Here is a 21,353-nt window from a genome sequence, read left to right on the forward strand (position 1 = left end):
GTGGGGTGGTTTTTCGAAGGGTTTGAAGTGTCTGTGGGTGAAGGCTGGTACCTAGTGCCACTGTCAAACAACATTTAGTTGCCCAAGTCTTATAGGAGATAGTGAAAATTCCTTATGAATGTATAAGTTCATACTTAGATCTTTTGAAGAACCTTAAATTTATGTTCATTATTGTTTTAAACCTTTTGAAGGGTTCTTTTTGAATCTGTAATGTATATTTTTTCTGTCACTTTTTGATTACTTGTGCTGGCTATTATCTACAGAAAGTGTGAACAGTCATTTTATATTTCACTCACTAACTTAAATATTAATATATAGTATTTAATTGACAACATCCAGACAGATAATACCTTCAGAATGACTTCTAAACAGTATTTACAGACCTCAGTTTCCTTTTAACCAGCATCTATAATCTAGCTTCTCCAGAACACTGCACATCAGTATCATTGTATATTTTCTAGCATAATCTGGAACCTTATGATTCATTATTTAAAATTTCATTTACATGCAATCCAAAAATGGACTTCTTTATTTCAGAGACATCCTACAGAATACATTTCTAAAATATGTTCCTTTCCCAGCAGAATATTTGAAATCAAGAGGATATACTATGCCTTAGAAGTTGGAATAGCTCCGTTTCTCAACAAGTTTTTCCACTTCAGTTGTCTCATCCTTGGAAAGAACCAGGGAAACAAGAGGTCGGCAACATTCCCCTGAGCAGGAGGAACCCCTCACCACCTTGAATTGTTCATCTGTCATTCCGCTTCTGTAGTGCTTGTCTGTCTGTCCCCAGCCACCGTCACCGAAGCAGCTGCCTGACGCGTCCCTGCGTTCCTCCGCAGGTCGCCATTCCCCGTCACCCTCAGAAGAGAAGAGAAGGAGTGCGATGATTCAAGTTGCCTTGTTCACTCTGCTCCAGCATCATCCAAGGTCCCAGTTAGTTGTCACAGATTTGGGGAGATACAATTGGAGGGAATTTAATCCACAGGGAGAAGACACTCCCATTCAAAGGGACACCGTGTGCACTCCAGGGAGATGTAATTCCTTTCTAGCAGGAGAATATGCTGAGTCTCTTCAAACTTTGGTGTCATGAGTTCTTGTTCAAGATTGGGAAACTCCTTCTAAAATGCCAAAGGCAGTTCTACATATAAAAAGGGGATTTAGGGTGTGTTTAAGGAATTGTGAAAGCTATATTATAGTTGGGATTTCATCAAAACTTCTCCTACAGTGGAGCTTTGATTGGAAAGATCTATATCTGGAATTATTGGGAACCATTAATGAAGACTGGAAATCCAATGAGGGGCTGCATAAAAGCGCATTATCTTAAAAGTTAATTTCTAAGATGTCATAAAGATACGAGAGTCCACTTAGTCACTGAGACCTGTTTCAATGTTCTCGTTCTTTTATTCACTTCTATATTGCAGGGTGTGTTTATAGGCAGGCCCAAATATGGTAAAGCTCAACTGAGAATCTGTCAACAACACCACGCTGATGAAAATAATAAATTGGTTTCCACCTTCACGCCCAGCCCGTCCCAGCCCACCTCCAGAAGCGGATAAAAGGGAGCGCCTGAAGCTGTGGAGCCAGAGAAGACTGTGCAGACTTCTCTCTGCATTCATCCCTCAGCAGCACAGCTCCGTTGGTCTTTCTGCTCTTCTTGATTTTGACTCTGCTTGGAAGAAACAGCCATGTCTCGGCAGTCTGTCTGCAGAAGCTTTGGAGGCGGGAGTAGAAAGGGCTACAGCTCTTGCTCTGCCATCGGTGGTGGCTTTGGAGGAGGTGGCGGCAGAAGCAGGATCAGTTACAGTTCGTACTCCTCATCCAGGGGAGGTGGAGGAGGTGGACATTGTGGAGGGTTTAGCAGCAGGAGCCTCCATAACATGGGGAGCAGCAGAAGAATTACCATGGGTGGATGCTATGGTGGTGGAGGATACGGAGGCAGAATGGGTGGCTTTGGTGGAGGCTACGGAGGAGGAATGGGTGGCTTTGGCGGAGGAATGAGCTGTGGAGGAATGGGTGGCTTCGGTGGAGGAATGGGAGGCTTTGGTGGAGGAATGGGTGGTGGTGGAATGGGTGGCGGAGGAATGGGTGGCTTTGGTGGAGGAATGGGCGGTGGAGGAATGGGTGGTGGAGGAATGGGTGGTTTTGGTGGCCCTGGCTTCTCTGGAGGCATCCATCCGGTGCAAGTTGACCAGACCCTCCTGCGGCCAGTCCATGTTGAGATTGACCCCCAAATCCAGCAAGTGAAAAACCAGGAGAAGGAGCAGATTAAGACTCTTAACAATCAGTTTGCCTCCTTCATCGATAAGGTGAGAATTTAGGACCGTGTTTGTTTGGAGGTGAGCATTTTCAATGACTTTCTGTAGCGTGGAACGGGAACTTTTTTTCATGCCAACAAGTACTTGTTAAAGTTTGCAAGACTGATGCCTTAGTAGCAAGCTGTTATTAAGGTTTTATTAAGCAATACCGAACAATAGACAAGGTTTTCATGCTAATGGAAGATTAAAGTGAACATCTGCAGTACATTCTGTAGATTCTCTTGCCTAGTCATCTCTTCAGCCTAATTTCTAGTGATTAAGGGTAAAGTCATCAACGTATATTAGCTGTCCTAAGAGTTCTCACTGCTGTGCTTTTCTTTTTGATGAAACGTTCTTTTCAAGGAACTGATTCTATAAACTTAAGAGTGTTAAATACCTTTCCAACACTCTTGCATTATTTTCATTTCAAATAAAACCCAAGAAATACAGAATCCCTTGTAAGAGAATTTATGTGCAGCTAGATTTAAAAAAATAATTGTTTTCTTGACTTCACTACTGCAAAGATGATAGCAATGTTCAAAACTGATGCTGTGGAAAATGGGGATGCTGTTTTCTATTGGCAACATCATTTTGCCCCACTTTTCTCACTTGAAGTTCAGAATGACTCAAAATTTAATAATGCTTGCCATGCACTTTAGGAGCTTGGATGTTTGAATGAGCCATAGTTGGAGCTTTGGGGAATGATTCCCTTGGCCTCCCAAGTACGCAGGAGGTTGGAGTAGCGTGGTGTCTCCCTGGGTGAATATCTCACCCACCCCTTTGTGGGCTTTCAGGTCCGCTTCCTGGAGCAGCAGAACAAGGTCCTCTCCACCAAGTGGGAGCTCCTCCAACAGCAAGGGCCTTCGGGGCCGAGGAAGAACCTCGATGTCATCTTTGAAAATTACATCCAGAACCTGAAGAGGAGGCTGGAGTCTCTCCTGGGCCAGAGGGGGCAGCTGGAGTCAGAGCTGCAGAACATGCGGCAATACGTGGAGGAGTACAAAACCAAGTAAGTGCAGTGACAGGCTAAGGAAGAAGGGAGCACCCGGACAGGGGACCTAAGTCGGCCTGGAGATTGCCGCACTGGCTTCCCTCTGCAGAAATGGGACTGAGGTTGCCGTGGAGGGGAGCGGGGTTCCACCGGTTGACTGAGGAGCAGTCCAAGAGACTCATCTTGTCTTGTCCCCTTCAACAGGTACGAAGACGAAATCAACAGGCGGACCGCTGCTGAGAACGAGTTTGTGGTGCTGAAGAAGGTGAGTCACAGAGGCACCAGGAGAGAGGGGGTGTGGGGGGCCAGGCTGCAAAGACCTTGGCAGGAGGCAGCAGCAAGGTGGGCAGCTTCCAACAGGAGGCCTTGGCTGCCAAGAGCTCTTCTGGGACGGGAGGAAGCCGTTGTCTCTCTGTGTGCTCTCTCCTGTAGGATGTGGACTGTGCCTACATGACTAAAGTCGAGTTGGAAGCCAAGGTGGGAGCTCTGACCGACGAAATCAACTTCCTGAGGTGCATGTACGAGGAGGTAAGAGCTCTCCCTTCCCCTGGGCTGGCTGGAGATGCAGTGAGGAGTGTGGTGGCCAAAGACACAGAGGTTGGACTGGGTGCCCATGTGGATTTAGGCTTGAGGGTCACTTGGGCTGCCTGTCTTGGTTGCAGGAGCTGTCTCAGATGCAGACAATCAGCCGAGACCTGTCCGTGGTGGTGTCCATGGACAACAACCGTCACCTGGATCTGGACAGCATCATCGAGGAGGTCAGGCGTCAGTACGAGCAGATTGCGCAGAGCAGCAGAGCTGAAGCTGAGGCTTGGTACCAGAGCCGGGTGAGTTGGGAAGCAGTCAAGGCACCTGCGGCAGTCTCTGCTGCTGGCTGCCTCCCTTGCCACAGGGCAAGGCAATTGCCTGAGTTCTTGGTAGGTTGTGTCGCTGATGGGTTGCTTTGTCTCCGTACTGTCAGTATGAAGAGCTGCAGAACACTGCTGGAAGGCACGGGGACAGCCTGCGCAACACCAAGATAGAGATCCAAGAGCTGACCAGGAACGTCCAGAGGCTGCGGGCTGAGATTGAGAACGTGAAGAAGCAGGTAGGGGTTCCTCCGCATCTCGTTGGGGGATGGCATCAGGCTGGCTCATGACTGAGCTGGGTGGTGAGCTGAGGAGAGTGTGAGGGAAACGTAGGCATTGAAATTCAGGTCCTGTGGAGGAGATCGATGGTTCCTGTCTGTTTTCCATCCAGTCTGTGCCTTGAGGACTGCTGCAGCGGAAGGCGTGCAGATGGGAACTGAGAATCTGCTTTTCTTTTTTTCAGAACCAGCAGCTGCAGGCAGCTATTGCTGAGGCCGAGGAGCGGGGTGAGATGGCCCTCAAGGATGCCAGGAGGAAACTGGAAGAGCTGGAATGTGCCCTGAGCAAAGACAAGGAGGAGCTGGCTCGCTTGTTGAAGGAGTACCAGGAGCTGCTGAACATCAAGATTGCGCTGGACGTTGAGATTGCCATGTACAGGAAGCTGCTGGAGGGAGAGGAGAACAGGTACCTCTCTTTCTTTGTGTCTCTTTGACTAAATTCTGGACAGATTATACCATGAGTGGGTAAAATCTTTGCCTGCACTCTAAAGATAAATTTCGTATCACTCATGCTGTAATTCTTAGCCTTAAGTATATTTTCAATATTTCTTATAAGAATGTTAAATTCAAGTTTGCTCATTTGTTTTGAACAATAATTGGGAAATTCAGAAAGAATAGGGAATATATACCTTGTAAAAAAAGGGAAATTCTCAGCTGAAGAAATGTGCGCTTCCCATGGGATTAACTGGTCCTGTTTTCCCTCACAGGCTGTGCAACGATGACATGTCCAACGTCAATGTCTGTAAGTATCTGCATTCATTGCTTCGTGTTTTTTTGGAGATACAGCTCGCCCGTGGACAACATGTATGTAACCTGTGCTTCTCTTCCAGCTGTGGTAGGCAGGACCACCATCACTGGAGGCAGAGGAGGCATGGGAGGAGGCTTCGGAGGTGGCAGCGGCATGGGAGGAGGCTTCGGAGGCGGCAGCGGCATGGGAGGAGGCTTCGGAGGCGGCAGCGGCATGGGAGGAGGCTTCGGAGGAGGCAGTGGCATCGGCATGGGAGGAGGCTTCGGAGGCAGCAGCGGCATGGGAGGAGGAATGGGCGGAGGCGTCTGTGGAGTAGGAGGAAGCTTTGGAGGTGGAAGCATGGGCGGCAGCTGTGGAATGGGAGGAGGAATGTACAGCGGCGGCTTCTCCTCTGGAAGCGGAAGGATGTGCGGCTCTGGAGGTGGCAACTTCAGCTCCGGTGGGGGATCGTCCTCTGTACGGAAATGTGTCACGACCACCTCCGTCAAATCCTCAGGAGTGAGATTCTGAGCCCCAAAGCCAGATTGAAAAAGGAAAGAAGCATCTCCTACCTTCTCCCAGCAGCAGCCCAGCCTTCTTCAATCCAGCTCCGGTGTCCCGCAATGAAATGAACTGTGTCCCTCACAGCCCACCACAAATCGGCTCGTCTCCGTGGCTCTGTCCCATCAAGGGAGTCTCGTGGCAATGCCACGTCCCGTTAGCAGCCCTGGCAAGCTGCTCGTTAGCCCCAAGCCCAGTGATGAAATAATCTCCTGGGCAAAGAAAAATCTCACCTGTGGATGCCCAGCACGGAGAGCTGATTTACAGGAGGGAGATGCTCTGCCTTTCTTGCTGGGTTGTACAGTTCTGGCTGCCTCGTGGCAAATGTGTATAAAACTCCTCTTTCTTCTTCTGTCCTCATGTTCCTTCCTCGATGGCCGTATCCCTGGGGCGCTTCTGCATGCAGTACATCCTGCTGCTTCCATTCACTAGCCTTTGGGGTCAGGGTAGATGTGGGGCAAGCGGGACTCGTCCCATGGCAGAGCTGGGAGGGAGCACCCCCTGTGACATGGAACAAGATGTACTGTCCCCACCTCCCTTCCTCTTCTGTTTGTGGGATGTCCTACTTCCTCGGGATGTTGCCATTCTCAATAAATTGCAGAGAACATTCACTACGTCTTTGTGTCATTGGTTTGGGAGCCACTTCTAGGCCAGGTGGTTTTAGTTGTTGGGGAAGGAACTTGGTGGGAAGGTGTGGGTTGTTCTTCTGTTCACCGTGTCGTGATTTGCTTTGAGGGAAGTGAATGGGTGTGTGGATGGAGCTAGGGACGTGTCCAAGCACGGGTGATGCCTCTTGACTCTTATCAGTCATTGCAGTGCCCAACACCTAGCCCATTCCTCGAATGGTGGTGTTGTGACGCTCAGTTCACACAATGTGCAGTAAATGTGAGCAGGTAGGAGCACTGGGAACCCAAACTGGAGGAATTCAGGATGGTTTTAAATTTTTTGGGCAGGTCCTGATGTAACCCCATCCTTGGAATCATGTATAGTCGTTTCAACAGCAGTTGTCTGCATTTGCAGTGCCTTGAAACCTCCAGCACAGAGGGGTCCAGCACCTTCTGAATCAATGAGGAGGCTACAGGCTACCCCGTGCCAATATTTAGGGCTCAGCCATTCTGCAAACTAAGGCACTCAGTAGCCTCTTGCTCATGTCACATCTTACCAAAGTGATCTGGTAACAGGCAAATTGCAGCTGCTCTAGGAAAGAGGTTTTATTAATCTCTCTTTCAGATTTCAGGTTTTTAGAGCAGGAAGAAGCTGTGCACAGGGTATGCCGAAATCACAAACAGAAAGTTACGGGGTTTGTGCAGGAATGCTGCTGGTGCATAGTGGCGAAACCAGTAGAGACCCAAACACATTGATTGATGATGGAAATCGGCAGCGACAGGGAGGGAGCAGACATCAGATCAATCTGATGTTGTCAGTTCATCTGAGTTTCCTGCCTTGGAGTGGAATTTGCTGTGTGGTAGGGGAAGGTGGCAATGGTAGGAGTCTTGTGGGCGGCGGTGGGAGGGCAGGGCTACGGCTGCCTGTAAGCATGGATATGGACGTTGGCCAAGCACCTACCCGCTGGGGTCCAAGCAGGCTGTGGCCAGGCAGGCTGCACAGCTCGGCACCCTACGAGCACCAGGACTGCTTGACAACCACTAACTCATCCTCCCCTTCACTGAACAGTTCCAGTGGGAACACGGAGGGCCGGGAAGGCACGATTCATCCCCAAACCGTGGGCTCAGGGACCCATCGGCTCCCTTGGGAAGTCAGCTGAGACCCCCCAGTGTCTCCTCTTTACACTGAGAGCAAGTGGGAGAGCTTTGGTGTAGCTCGGGGAGGGGCTACGGGGGAAGAATGTTGGTGTGTTTGATCCGTGCTGCAGTTCCTCCACCACAAGAAGAGATCAAAGAGACAGAAACCGCTTTCAGGAGTGGTTCTGGAGTCCCACAAGAACCTGTTGTGAGCTGCCAGTGTCCCCGTAGCAGGTCAGGAAGCTGCAGAGCTAGGAAGAGGTCCAGGCAAGGCAGCGGGGAATGGTTACAGGGCTCTTGGAAGAGGACCTTCAATGTGCTTTGAAGCCCAGCAGAGGTGTGCTAGGGCTGGGGAAGGTGGTTGGGTTTGGCTCAAACAGAAGACGATGAGAAGGCAATGCCTCTGAGAAGCTGGGGCTGTGCCAAGAGCACTTTGGGGTTTGGCGTGGGGCAAGAATCACCTGTTTGTGTTCTTAATTTTAAGACTCTGTTTCTTCTCAGCTTTAAAATCTGAAACACAGCATCGTAGGCATTGTTGTGAGGAACCATTGCGACATCCTCCGCTATGCTGCCAGTCTCTCTTTGCTGTGTGAGATCTGAAGCTGCAGCCTGGCTTGGTCTCCATCTATGTTTTCTGCAGAGTTTACATTTTGCCTCTGTTGATGATTTTGCTGTGCACAGCTCTTTGCGTAAGAGATCTGAAGGAACGGCTGGAGCCTAGGCTGTCTATCGAGTTTTACCTGGAGGAGGCTGAAGTGACTCCAGGTTTGGTATAATCTTCGCATCTTGTCTGAAGACGTCAGAGTGACTCAATCTGGGCGTCTTATCTGGACCTGCTGAATGTGGTCAGCATCCAGGCATTTGGCTGACTTGACAGATCTTCCCCCTCGTCCTGGAGCCGCCACGTGGGATGTTACAACCAAGTCACGCCGCCTTCTGAGAAAGGCAGCTACCATGAGTTTGGCAATCTGGAGGGAGGCCATGAGAAGAGGCGACCTCTTTTCTCTAACTAAGAACCCAGTTACCCTACACCTCCCTGGGACTGCTCATCATGAGCGAGTGCACTCGACTCCAGAATCGCCTGGAGCACTTAACTCTCCGTTTTGGAGATAGCAACCGAGAAACAGGACCCTCTTCAGTCAAGCTGCTTATGAGTGGGAAGGTGTCCCCTCCCTGCTGCAGGGATGGCTGCCCGTTCTCCAGCTGCAGCCTGTTGCAGAGGGCAGGCCACACACATCTGGATAACCCTTGTCCAACTGTGACTTGTGTCCCTCAAGGGTAGGATAAACCCTTGTCCAACCATGACTTGAGTCCCTCAAGGGCAGAATAATCCTTGTCCAACCATGACTTGAGTCCCTCAAGGGTAAAATAACCCTTGTCCAACCATGACTTGAGTCCCTCAAGGGCAGAACAACCCTTGGCCAACCGTGACTTGAGTCCCTCAAGGGCAGAACAACCCTTGGCCAACCGTGACTTGAGTCCCTCAAGGGTAACGTCCCCCACTCCCCTGTGCCCCGTTCTGAGAAGAGACTGTGCTGTCAGGCTGCCTCCCTCTCAGGGACGCTCGATGGCATTTCCATTTCTGATTCCTCTACTGGCCTTTGAAAGTGATTCTGTGGGGTGGTTTTTCGAAGGGTTTGAAGTGTCTGTGGGTGAAGGCTGGTACCTAGTGCCACTGTCAAACAACATTTAGTTGCCCAAGTCTTATGGGTGATCGTGAAAATTCAAACACATGTATATTGCATTCTGGAAGCTTAAATATAGTATTATATCGGACTGCTGAAACGCTTAGAAGGCTTTAAAATATATTTCCCTTGACATTCATTGATGATTTTCAGGGACTAAGCACTGGGAAAAGTTTGGGTTTTTTTCTTAAATTTCATACATGTAACTAAAATGTATATTTGATTAATGAGACCCAGAAGATACCTGCAAGATGCCTTTTAGGTGAACTTCCAACTTCTTAGCCAGAGAGCTTGTGCATGAAATGAAATATTATTGTTTTCAAGTTTGAAGCAGCAGCTGTTGTCTCAAAAATACATTTTTCTAAAGTGAATTTGGTCAGCACCCGTTCCCTCCCCCACCGCAAATTTACTGTGGTCAAAGATGTGGGCAAAGATGCTCTTAAAGCACACTTCCTACACAGCAATACTTTAACTGTTATTACTTAAGAAAGCATCAGAGCTTCTTCTGCCTTTTAGTTGCCCCTTATTTCAAAATGATCAAGTATAATGAACTCAGCCTGATCATTTGCCTACCAACTTAAGTAAAAAAAAAATATTTCAACAAGTCCCCGTTATCCCTGCCTGCATTTCTCTGCTATTTGTCTGCCTTCAGCCCTCATTACCACAGCTCGTGCCCGCAGTGTCCTTTCAGTCCTCTGCAGGTTCGGCAATCCCTGCGGCCATCTGAAAAGCACAAGGAAGGAGCTTGGACATCCTCGTTCTCTTGCTCATTCCGCTCTGGTGCTCAGAGCCTTGGCACCTGGTTATCTCAGACTCTAGGAGACGCATTTTGCAGAAATGTGTCCTTGAAGGAGGCACTCTCATCCCAACCGATGCTCTTAGGAAAGGAACTAAGCACCTCCTTTCCGGAGAAAAAAGAAATGCTGACTGCTGTTAAATGTTAATGTGTGGTTTTTTTGCTCTTCATTGGGAAACTGCCGCTTGGAAAGCCATCAGCATTTTTCCACTTAAGAAAGAGATTTGGGGTGTGCTTGGGGGAATTGTGAAAGTCTCATTCTAGTTGGTTTTCACCAAAAGGCTTGCCTGACGTTGAGTGTCAGTGCAAAAGATCCAGATCCAGACAAACTGCGAAATCATTAAGAACAGATAGAAAGGTGGGAGGAAGGAAGAACATGACTACATCACTGTAAAACATATTTTCCCAGATGCCATAAAGATATGAGAGTCCACTTACTCATTGAGATCTGTTTCAGTGCTCTTGCTCTTTTATTCCCTTCTGCATTGCAAAGCGTATTTCTGGGTGGAGTCAACAATTTGGCAAAAATCTGTTAACCGCACCAAGCTGATGAAGACAGTAAATTTGTTTCCTCTTCACGCCCTTGTAGACTCAGCCCACCTCCAGAAACAGATAAAAGGGAATGCCTGAAGCTGTGGAGCCAGAGAAGACTGTGCAGACTTCTCTCTGCATTCATCCCTCAGCAGCACAGCTCCGTTGGTCTTTCTGCTCTCCTCAACTCTGCTTGGAAGAAACAGCCATGTCTCGGCAGTCGATCTGTAGAAGCTTTGGAGGCGGAAGCAAAAGGGGATACAGCTCTTGCTCTGCCATCGGTGGTGGCTTTGGAGGAAGTGGGGGCAGAAGCAGGATCAGCTATAGCTCGTTCTCCACATCCAGGGGAATTGGAGGCAGCGGACCTTGTGGAGGTTTTAGCAGCAGGAGCCTCCATAACCTGGGTGGCAGCGGAAGAATTTCCATGGGTGGCTCTTATGGCGGTGGATATGGATGTAGAATTGGTGGCTTTGGTGGAGGCTATGGAGGAGGATTTGGCAGCATTGGAGGAGGTGTCATTGGTGGAGGAATAGGCAGCTTTGGTGGTCCTGTGAGAGGTGGTCCTGGGTTCCCTGGAGGCATCCAACCGGTGCAGGTTGACCCAACTCTCCTGCGGCCGGTCCATGTTGATATTGATCCTCAGATCCAACAAGTGAAGTGCCAGGAGAAGGAACAGATCAAGACTCTTAACAATCAGTTTGCCTCTTTCATTGACAAGGTGAGAGGCTGGAACTGGACTTGCTTGGGAATGGGGACTCTGAGGAACTTTCCCGTGCTGTGGAGAGGGAGATATTGTCCTCAGCTCAGTGTTGGCAGGTCTGGAGGGCTGGTAGTGTTTTCATTGAGTCCTCCTAAGGAAATGTAAAAATTTTTCATCCGCAGAGAAACCAAATGACTTTCTCTAGGTTTGGTGATCCAAATTCTTCCTTAGCTTTTCTCTCTAGTGTTCTCCGTGCAGTCAGGCGAAGTGATCATGATATACTCAGTTATCCTAAGTGGTTCTTTAAGTCTGTCCTTTTTCAAGGATGGTTTCTTCTTGAGGAACTTAAAATGTAGGAATGAGCTTTCAATTAATTCCTGGCTGTTCCTTCTTTCAGCTCAAGTACAGATGAGTATTCTTCAGACTGTCTGCACTGGGAGAACATTGGTTAGAAACGTGCTTCATGGTTTTTTAAATATATGACATGCGTATTGAATATTTTTTGTATCTGAGAAGAGGAATGTTCTCTGATATTGAGACATACGGGGTTTCATTCACTGGAAGGTAGAAGATGGTCTGATGCTTTTGCAAATTAATGTGGGTCAAAATTTACAACTGGAAATGACAATAATCTGTAAATCTGGAGGGTAATCATTCCAATAGATAGTAAAAAAGGAGCAGAAATGTAGGAGTAGAAAAGAGAAGAAATTCAAGGATAATAGAAAAAAGAGGAGAAAGAAGGGAGGAATCTTCCTCTTGGAAAAGGGGCTTTCAACTGGCCATGGCCCTGTTGGGGCTTTGGGGAATGATTCCCTTGGCCTCCCAAGTACGCAGGAGGTTGGAGTAGCGTGATGTCTCCCTGGGTGAATATCTCACCCACCCCTTTGTGGGCTTTCAGGTCCGCTTCCTGGAGCAGCAGAACAAGGTCCTCTCCACCAAGTGGGAGCTCCTCCAACAGCAAGGGCCTTCGGGGCCGAGGAAGAACCTCGATGTCATCTTTGAAAATTACATCCAGAACCTGAAGAGGAGGCTGGAGTCTCTCCTGGGCCAGAGGGGGCAGCTGGAGTCAGAGCTGCAGAACATGCGGCAATACGTGGAGGAGTACAAAACCAAGTAAGTGCAGTGACAGGCTAAGGAAGAAGGGAGCACCCGGACAGGGGACCTAAGTCGGCCTGGAGATTGCCGCACTGGCTTCCCTCTGCAGAAATGGGACTGAGGTTGCCGTGGAGGGGAGCGGGGTTCCACCGGTTGACTGAGGAGCAGTCCAAGAGACTCATCTTGTCTTGTCCCCTTCAACAGGTACGAAGACGAAATCAACAGGCGGACCGCTGCTGAGAACGAGTTTGTGGTGCTGAAGAAGGTGAGTCACAGAGGCACCAGGAGAGAGGGGGTGTGGGGGGCCAGGCTGCAAAGACCTTGGCAGGAGGCAGCAGCAAGGTGGGCAGCTTCCAACAGGAGGCCTTGGCTGCCAAGAGCTCTTCTGGGACGGGAGGAAGCCGTTGTCTCTCTGTGTGCTCTTTCCCGTAGGATGTGGACTGTGCCTACATGACTAAAGTCGAGTTGGAAGCCAAGGTGGGAGCTCTGACCGACGAAATCAACTTCCTGAGGTGCATGTACGAGGAGGTAAGAGCTCTCCCTTCCCCTGGGCTGGCTGGAGATGCAGTGAGGAGTGTGGTGGCCAAAGACACGGAGGTTGGCCCATATGGATTTAGGCTTGAGAGGCTGCCTGGAGATGCTGCTCTTTTCTCTTCTCCTCGGATGGTCAGGCTGAGTCAAGTCTTGGTTGTAGGAACTGGCTCAGATGCAGACAATCAGCCGAGACCTGTCCGTGGTGGTGTCCATGGACAACAACCGTCACCTGGATCTGGACAGCATCATCGAGGAGGTCAGGCGTCAGTACGAGCAGATTGCGCAGAACAGCAGAGCTGAAGCTGAGGCTTGGTACCAGAGCCGGGTGAGTTGGGAAGCAGTCAAGGCACCTGCGGCAGTCTCTGCTGCTGGCTGCCTCCCTTGCCACAGGGCAAGGCAATTGCCTGAGTTCTTGGTAGGTTGTGTCGCTGATGGGTTGCTTTGTCTCCGTACTGTCAGTATGAAGAGCTGCAGAACACTGCTGGAAGGCACGGGGACAGCCTGCGCAACACCAAGATAGAGATCCAAGAGCTGACCAGGAACGTCCAGAGGCTGCGGGCTGAGATTGAGAACGTGAAGAAGCAGGTAGGGGTTCCTCCGCATCTCGTTGGGGGATGGCATCAGGCTGGCTCATGACTGAGCTGGGTGGTGAGCTGAGGAGAGTGTGAGGGAAACGTAGGCATTGAAATTCAGGTCCTGTGGAGGAGATCGATGGTTCCTGTCTGTTTTCCATCCAGTCTGTGCCTTGAGGACTGCTGCAGCGGAAGGCGTGCAGATGGGAACTGAGAATCTGCTTTTCTTTTTTTCAGAACCAGCAGCTGCAGGCAGCTATTGCTGAGGCCGAGGAGCGGGGTGAGATGGCCCTCAAGGATGCCAGGAGGAAACTGGAAGAGCTGGAATGTGCCCTGAGCAAAGACAAGGAGGAGCTGGCTCGCTTGTTGAAGGAGTACCAGGAGCTGCTGAACATCAAGATTGCCCTGGACGTTGAGATTGCCATGTACAGGAAGCTGCTGGAGGGAGAGGAGAACAGGTGAGCGCCGCGGTCAGGTTGGCCTGACCAAGGTACTGGCTTTTCTTGGGACAGAGTGAGGTTTAATCAAGTCTCACAACCCATTTCATGTTGGAATCTGATTTACTTTCCTTTTTTTCCCAAGTTTTTAAGCCCAAAATAGAAACGAGGTCCCCACAGGGAATCTTTCTCATTGTTTTTATTGACGTTAAATGAAACAGGAAATAAAAGGAGTACTTGAGAAATGTCATGGAGATTAATTGCTTTCTATTAAATTAGATTTACAACTTGTGTTCCTTTCCCTACACAGGCTCTGTGGAGATAACCCGTCCAACGTAAATGTCTGTAAGTATCTGTACTTCGTCTTCTCTGCGGAATGGCTTTTACCTTGGGTTTCGTGAGGATTCCCAGGCTGTCACTTGATGTACAGTGAGCCTGTCCTTCTCTTGCAGCTGTGGTAGGCAGAACCACCATTGCTGGAGGCAGAGCTGGTGGCTTTGGAGCCGGCAGTGGCATGGGAGGAGGCGTGTGTGCGGTCGGAGGAGGAAGCGTCATTGGAGGCAGTTGTGGCGTAGGAGGAGGAATACTCAGCGGTGGCTTCTCTTCTGGAAGTGGAAGAATGTGCAGCTCTGGAGGTGGCAACTTCATGGCAGGGGGTGGATCCTCCTCTGTGCGGAGATGTGTGACAACCACAACGGTCAAATCTTCAGGTGTAAAATACTGAGCCCTGACCTCAGTCCCTCCAAGGAAAGAAGCATCTTTTCCTTTCTCCAGCCAGCAGCACAGCCCCTTCCATCCTGAACCAGTATCCAGCAAAGAAATGAACTGTTTCCCTTATAGCTCACCACCTCCTTCAATCATCCTGCCCAAGGGGGGATTTGCAGCAAAACACCATCCTGTTGGCAGAGCCTGGCTCCTCTCTGAGCTCCACCAGTCTCCAGGGATGAAAGATCTCCCTCGTGGGTACCAGGGACTGCAGAGCTCATCCGAGCATCTCTCGTTGTGCTTCTCGCTACTACCCCTGGCTGCTGCGCTGGCTGAGGAGGAGCGTGTATAAAACTGCTCTTTCCTTTCACTTTTTAAGGTCTCTTTTTCAATGGCCATGTTTCCCTTGCGATTTCCGTGTGTCCTGCATGTTACCCACATGCTTGTTTCAGCTATATTAGGAATTCGTGTAAGCAGAAGAAACGTGATAATGTCTCATAGTCAGATTTAGGAGTGAGAAACATGTTTCTGGAGATGTCCACCTTCCCTCGGTGGAGTAATTTGGCAGCTTTAATATTTTATAGATTTCTTTCCCTCTTCTTCACACCTGACATATGTACGGCATTATTGCAAACCTTCTGTTGCGTGAACCCTACTGCATGGTTGCTTTCTACCACCACCCCTTTCCTCCAAGTTCTTTCATGACCAATAAACTGCAGAGAGATGAAAAAATATCTTTGTGTCGTCTTATCACTTAACGGTCCCCAGGGGATGGAAAACACGCTTTGCTGTTCGCCGTAAGGAACGGCAATGTCTACAGTGCTCTGTCCTATGGTGCAAGTCACTGAGCGCCATGAACTGCCCAGCTGAGGTGAGGAGGAGGAAGATGGCCCTTCTCTCTCCTCTTAGGAGGTGCCATCTTGCTCCTCCACAGTAGACTCCCCATCTCTCTGTGGGGTGGGAGAGCCATGGCTGTGAGGAGCGTGGCGCAGGAAGGGAACATTCGATGTCAACCCGGAGACCATGAGGTGGGAGGATTGTGCTCGTCCCAAGCGTAGCAGGATGAAATGTCCAGCCCTTGGTTGATGGGCACCTCAGGAGCGAAGCAGGCAGGGCCACCAGCAGGGACGTTGTGGTTGGGACATGGCAACGAATGGTGGCAGTTGGTCTGTGGTGATCTGGATGCGATGGTTTGAACACGGTGGTCTGAACAGGGCAGCTGTGGCATTTGGACTGGGCGGTTTGAACGTGGCCATTGGGATGTGGCAATTAGTGCCAGTCCTCGGCACAGCTGTCATGCCAAGAGGACACGCAGCCAATCTGTCACCACCACGCAGTGGCTCAGTCCTGGTGGTGCCTGGAGCTCCCACCCAGGCGCCCTGGAGGCCTCGATGGGGGAGGACACCAGCTACAGGTCTGCAGTGGGCGGTTAACGCACCGATGAAGAGTCGTTGTCCTCCACCCTTGGCTGGCACAAGGGCAAGCAGCACCATCTATCTGATGAGCAGGGCTTTTACATGGGCACCGGCACCTCATACGTGAGCAGTGGGAAGGCCTGAAGACGTTATGTGGACACAAATTACTCATGAAAAAAAAGCAGCGTGAAAGTATGAGACACAGCCTCGAACCTGCTATTATAATTCCAGATTGCCCAGCCAGTTTAGTCACTAGCCCTCTCCAAATAACATCCCATTGCAACCAAATTAATTTGATTAATTCTTGGCTGGATTTTTCTCCAGCATTGGGAGGAGTGAGAGCAGGACCAGTAGGTGAATCAGCCCTGACTGTACTGTAGCGTGCGCATTATCCTGGTGCAGTCTCAGTGTTTGTCACATGAAAGTATGGAAATGGAGAAGATCTGTATCGCAGAATCCTCGCCATCTAAATGAACAAAACAAATGAGGAAGAAATGATAGTTCTTATCTGAACTAGTGTTGCTTTCATGCTGCTTTTCTTATTTCCCCCCAAATATTCTTTCAGTTGACACACCTGACTTCTTAATCTGATGTTTATACCAGGCTATAATACGCCTTATTCTCTTTTTTGAATAAACAATGACATTTCCGATTCTAAAATTTATAGGTTGGGATGGGAGAGACCAAGAAGTCATCTCCTACTTCCTCATCCCAGTGAAGAGTCCAAGGACAAGTATGGACCAAGATGGTACAAAGCCCTAGAGCATTCCTGGGGACTTCCTTGGGAGGATGGCGGAGAGGGCGAAGATCTCCAGTGTGTTGAAACCCAGGAAGCCAAAGATGCAGGCTTCATCCTGCAGAAAACCGCAGGTTTTTATAGGTTCCCTGAGTTTTTCCTGGAGAGGGGCCAGGCTATAACACGGAGGTGCTGGAGTTTATCTTTCCTATCTGCTGTGCTCATGAAAAAGGGAGTAATGCTAATTGCTCAAGCACATCATGCTTGAATGAAAGATCGTAACAGCTCAGTGACTGGGCTCCCCTTCATTTGCGCCATGGGGCGCTGTGCTAGCTGCTAGCTCTAGCATAAAAGTAGATCCATATTTGTAGCAACGGGGCCTGTTTTGCTTAAAACAAGTGAATTTACTTGTGAAACAGCCTCAGTGTGATCAAGCAATGATAACTCTTCAATACTTTTTGGTAGAGCTGTTCCCATTTTGGACATAGAGGATAAAAAATACAGAATAAATATATTTTTTGTTGATTTGTAAGTTCTGGCTTTCTACAGAGAAGGACATGTGCTGTCTGTGCTAATACAAAATCTGCCCCCAGGAGTCTCCTGTGGGCTCTGCTTAGGTGCTCACGAGAACCTGCCTGCATTTTCAGGTAATTTTTGGCTTTGGAGTTCAAAGCAAGATGGCAAATGCCTTACTCCTAGCGTTTACCACTAGGTCTCCATCACTCAGTCTGAGTAACGTGGGGTTGTGAGATACAGTCTGGGATTGCCGGCCTCTCCAGTCACCATGTGGTTTAGTGCAAGACCACTGGTGGCTAGATGGCCTGTGGCTCAGAGGACAGTTAGGTCCGAGCTGGTGGGATTCAGGGCATTCTTCCGTCCACCAAGCATTGTTGAGGTGGAACAGAAAGGAGATCTCACCCTCAACAAAGCCAAAAGCAAACTGGATGAACTCTGCAGAGCCCTCAGTGGAGCCAAAGAGGAGCTTGGCCATGAACTGAAGGAATATCAGGACTTGTTGAGTGTGAAGATAGCCCTGACATTGAGGTTGCCGTGTGCAGGACGCTGCTGGAAGGAGAGGAGAGCAGGTAGACGTCTATATGATAGACAGGTAGATGTCATACAATACATAACCTGGTTCAGGGTGTGAGTGGCGCAATATTCTTTGCATTAGAACATGGAAAGAAATATAATAGGTGCAAGATTTTATGAGCCTATTGGGGAATTAATCCAGGTGGCATTATATTGGCTGTAATTAGAGCTGTAATGAGTTTTTAATTGTTACTCATCATCTATATTATGGGAGGGCGTCAGAGGCTACCAAGATTGCTTCCCTTGGGTTGGTCGCTGTGCAAATATGGAGGAGACTCACCCACTTTGTAGTCGTATTGGATAGGACAGCGAACAGCTGGTAAGCAGGAAACATTTGCTTTTACGAGTGGTGCTGCTTCGTTGAAAGGATGGGAGCATTATCTCCTGAGAGGTAATCCGCCTCCGCATCCTTGCCGCTGTATTTGTGTGGCACGTATCTCCTGAGCAGCTGGAGTCCTTCGTGATCCTGAAGGATGAGATGTTCAGGGCAATGGAGCTGAGGTGCAGAGGTTATAGGAGGTTCAATGCGGAAATCAGCATCTTTTGGTCCCTTATCGACACTTCAAACAGCAACGCCCCCAGCTCACTCACCTCCAGCTCACTTGTCTAAGTGCAAAACTTGCTCAAATACTCACTAGAAAACCTGCTGACTTTCTCAAGAGAGACTGAAATCAGCATATCATGAAAACAGCAACAACCACCAAATATCTGGGCTTGGAAGGAGTTTTAAACCCCAACGGTCAAAGACCTAAAAGCTTCTGTAAGCAAACACAGGGACAAACATACCTAAAGCTATGAGGCTACCAAAGAAATGTAGCTAAGGAGCAAAGTGGAGCAATTCTGTTTGCCTTTTCAAGCTGTGCTCCTGTTCTTTTCTTCTAGATGCTAAAACAGCTCCTTCCTTGCCCCTTCGGATCCCGGCTGCTCTTGCCTTGGATTCATCCTGAGTGAAACTGGTTCTGTTGTCAGTCTCCAGGGATGCCTTGTGCCAGCAGGGCGAATCTTGCTGACTGGCTTTCTGGGATCCAAAGAAGTCCGTGTCCTAGAGCATCATCTAGGGCTTTGCAGGTGAATTTGGGCCCTTCATCTAAGTTAATATTTGATTAGATTTATTTGACCTCAACTTTGATTGTAGAGATTGTGCCAACAATCAAGCGCCTTTCATCCCAGCCTTTTCTTCCTGCTTGATGTCAGCCCCGGTCCTCTGTGAGAGTGCTCAATGAACTGCGAGCAAATCACACGCTGCTCCTGTGTTGTGTGTCTCTGAGCAACATATCTGCTCCCACGTAGCCAGGTGACCTGGATGAGTGCTGCCAGTGGATGTGGTGTACCTCCAGCTCCCTCCTGGCCCCATTTCATCCATTTAGCTCTCTCAGCTAAAGCTGGGGTGGGTAGAGCAGGATTTGCAGAACTTGTGGCAACCATGTCGTCTGTGTCTGGTGCTGACAGCAAACCTTCCTCCTCTTCTTTCTCACACCCACTCTGGCTTGGATGCTGGTGCTTCTCTGCCCTTCATCTTGCTTCCACACTCACTAGCTCTGCCCTAAGAGTGGGCTGATATTCCTTTAGGTTTACACTCATGACCCCACAACCCACGTTTTCTGACCAGCTCCACTGCCGGTGCCCATCAGGCCTAGCTGAAAGTCTACATGTCATGACATGGCATGACATGGCATGGCATGGCATGGCATGGCATGGCACGGCATGACAATATCCACTCTTAACTAGAAGTATGGGTTGAAGCAAGGGTATATCTCCTGCCTGGGGACGAGGGCTTGCTGGGCAGACCCGATGAAGACAGGGCAGAGATGGCCACTGTCGTGGTTTAACCCCAGCCAGCAACTAAGCACCACGCAGCCGCTCGCTCACTCCCCACCAGTGGGATGGGGGAGAGAATCAGAAGGGTAAAAGGGAGAAAACTCGTGGGTTGAGATAAGAACAGTTTAATAATTGAAGCAAAATAAATTAGAACAGTTAAATAGGCAAAGCAAAAACCGTGCACGCAAACAAAACAGAACAAGGAATTCATTCACTACTTCCCATCGGCAGGCAGGTGTTCAGCCATCCCCAGGAAAGCAGGGCTCCATCACGCGCAATGGTTACTTGGGAAGACAAACGCCATCACGCCCAATGTCCCCCCTTCCTTCTTCTTCCCCCAGCTTATATACTGAGCGTGACGTCATATGGTATGGAATAGCCCTTGGGCCAGTCTGGGCCAGCCCTCCCCCTGGCTGTGCCCCCTCCCAGCTTCCCGTGCCCCCGGCAGAGCAGGGGAAGCTGAAAAGTCCTTGACCAGTGTGAGCGCCACTTAGCACCTATTCAGCAACAGCTTAGCACTGCTTAGCAAGAACCAAAGCAGCAGTGTATCATCGACATTGTTCTCATCCTAAACCCAAAACACAGCCCCACACCGGCTACCAAGAAGAAAATTAACTCTATCCCAGCTGAAACCAGGACAGCCACAAAATGCCAGTAGAGGGCTTGCAGCCGGTGCAAGGGACACTGCCCCGTTCTCACACACACCTGAACCTGCTCTTGTCCGCCAGGCAGATGACAAATTGACTTTCCCATAAATTATCGGTCAGGTTGAGATGGGAATTTCAGGTTGTGTAGAAAACCACTACCTAAAGGAAGGACTGGCTCCATTCTTAGTGCAGTCATCGCTCGTAAGTGACGGCCTGATGAAAGATGAAAGGACAAGTGGTGTGTTACATTTGCCAGTAACTGTGTTTGTGGCAGATCCGTCTGAGCTGCAGGTCCTCTGCCTTGCCTGACCTTCAGAGGGTTTGATATCGGGCCAGAATCATCTGAAACAGGAACCAGTCCTTGTCTCAGACTTGGACAGCCACTTCGTGCTGGTCCTGGAGGCCCTCAGACCAGCCTCCCTTCCTCCTCCTCCACAAAACCACTTTCTGAAGTCCCTAGAATAAGTTCTCTGATTTTTTTTTGTGCCTCCACAGGTGTTTGAAATCTGCTGGAGTCAAGGCTGGGCTGGCAGCCAAGGAACCAAGCCCTTCAGCTGGCTTGCATTGCTTTGTTTTCACCTCTCCGACAAAGCCCAGTTCCTTGCAGACATATAAAGAGGAAATATCGCTGATTCTCTATTAGAAGGTCTGTTTTTGTGCTACAGCCTTATCTATTTGAAGTAAATCAGCTGAACAAGAGCAAGGGTAGCTCTGGTGTCATACCTGCCCGCAGCGTAGCCTGCTTGAATCCTTTTGGGCTGAGAAAGAAGTGTCTTCTGTGGCTCTGCAGCAGAAGTGGTGGGAATAGAAGTGTTTCCTACAGGCTGGAAGCTCTCAGCTGGGAGGGTGCTTTGGTGCTGAGTGCTCCTAAGGTGGTGTGGCAAATCTCTTTGGTGAAAACAGGTTGGTTGTTGGAAAAAGATACGCTAGTTCCCCTCCGTCATGTCTGCTGGCATCCAAGAAGTCACCCTGAACCAAGACTTCCTCGCACCTCTCAGTCTAGACATTGACCCTGAGGTTGAGAAGGTGCAAATGCTGGAGAAGGAGCGACTCAAGATCCTCAGTGAAAACCTTGCCTCCTTTGTTGACAAGGTAGGAGTGGTAATTCTTTTCACTGTTACACTTTTAAAGACTTCTGGTGGGAATATG

General features: G+C 49.3%; 1 protein-coding gene across 1 annotated transcript; it reads left to right on the forward strand.

Annotated features, from left to right (window-relative positions):
• Window positions 1–1,688: 1,688 nt before the first annotated feature.
• Window positions 1,689–20,847, forward strand: LOC309600181 (uncharacterized protein; the record flags this gene model as incomplete). Its single annotated transcript, XM_082332256.1, has 17 exons — window positions 1,689–2,309; window positions 3,092–3,306; window positions 3,493–3,553; window positions 3,721–3,816; window positions 3,951–4,115; window positions 4,250–4,375; window positions 4,600–4,820; window positions 5,122–5,156; window positions 5,245–5,533; window positions 10,916–11,174; window positions 12,055–12,269; window positions 12,456–12,516; window positions 12,684–12,779; window positions 12,946–13,110; window positions 13,245–13,370; window positions 13,595–13,815; window positions 20,700–20,847. 17 exons carry the CDS (start codon window positions 1,689–1,691, stop codon window positions 20,845–20,847), a joined length of 3,120 nt encoding a protein of 1,039 aa, XP_082188382.1.
• Window positions 20,848–21,353: the final 506 nt, after the last annotated feature.

Source organism: Platalea leucorodia (assembly GCF_965183815.1).
Source record: "Platalea leucorodia genome assembly, chromosome: 23".
NCBI classification, from domain to species: Eukaryota; Metazoa; Chordata; class Aves; order Pelecaniformes; family Threskiornithidae; genus Platalea; species Platalea leucorodia.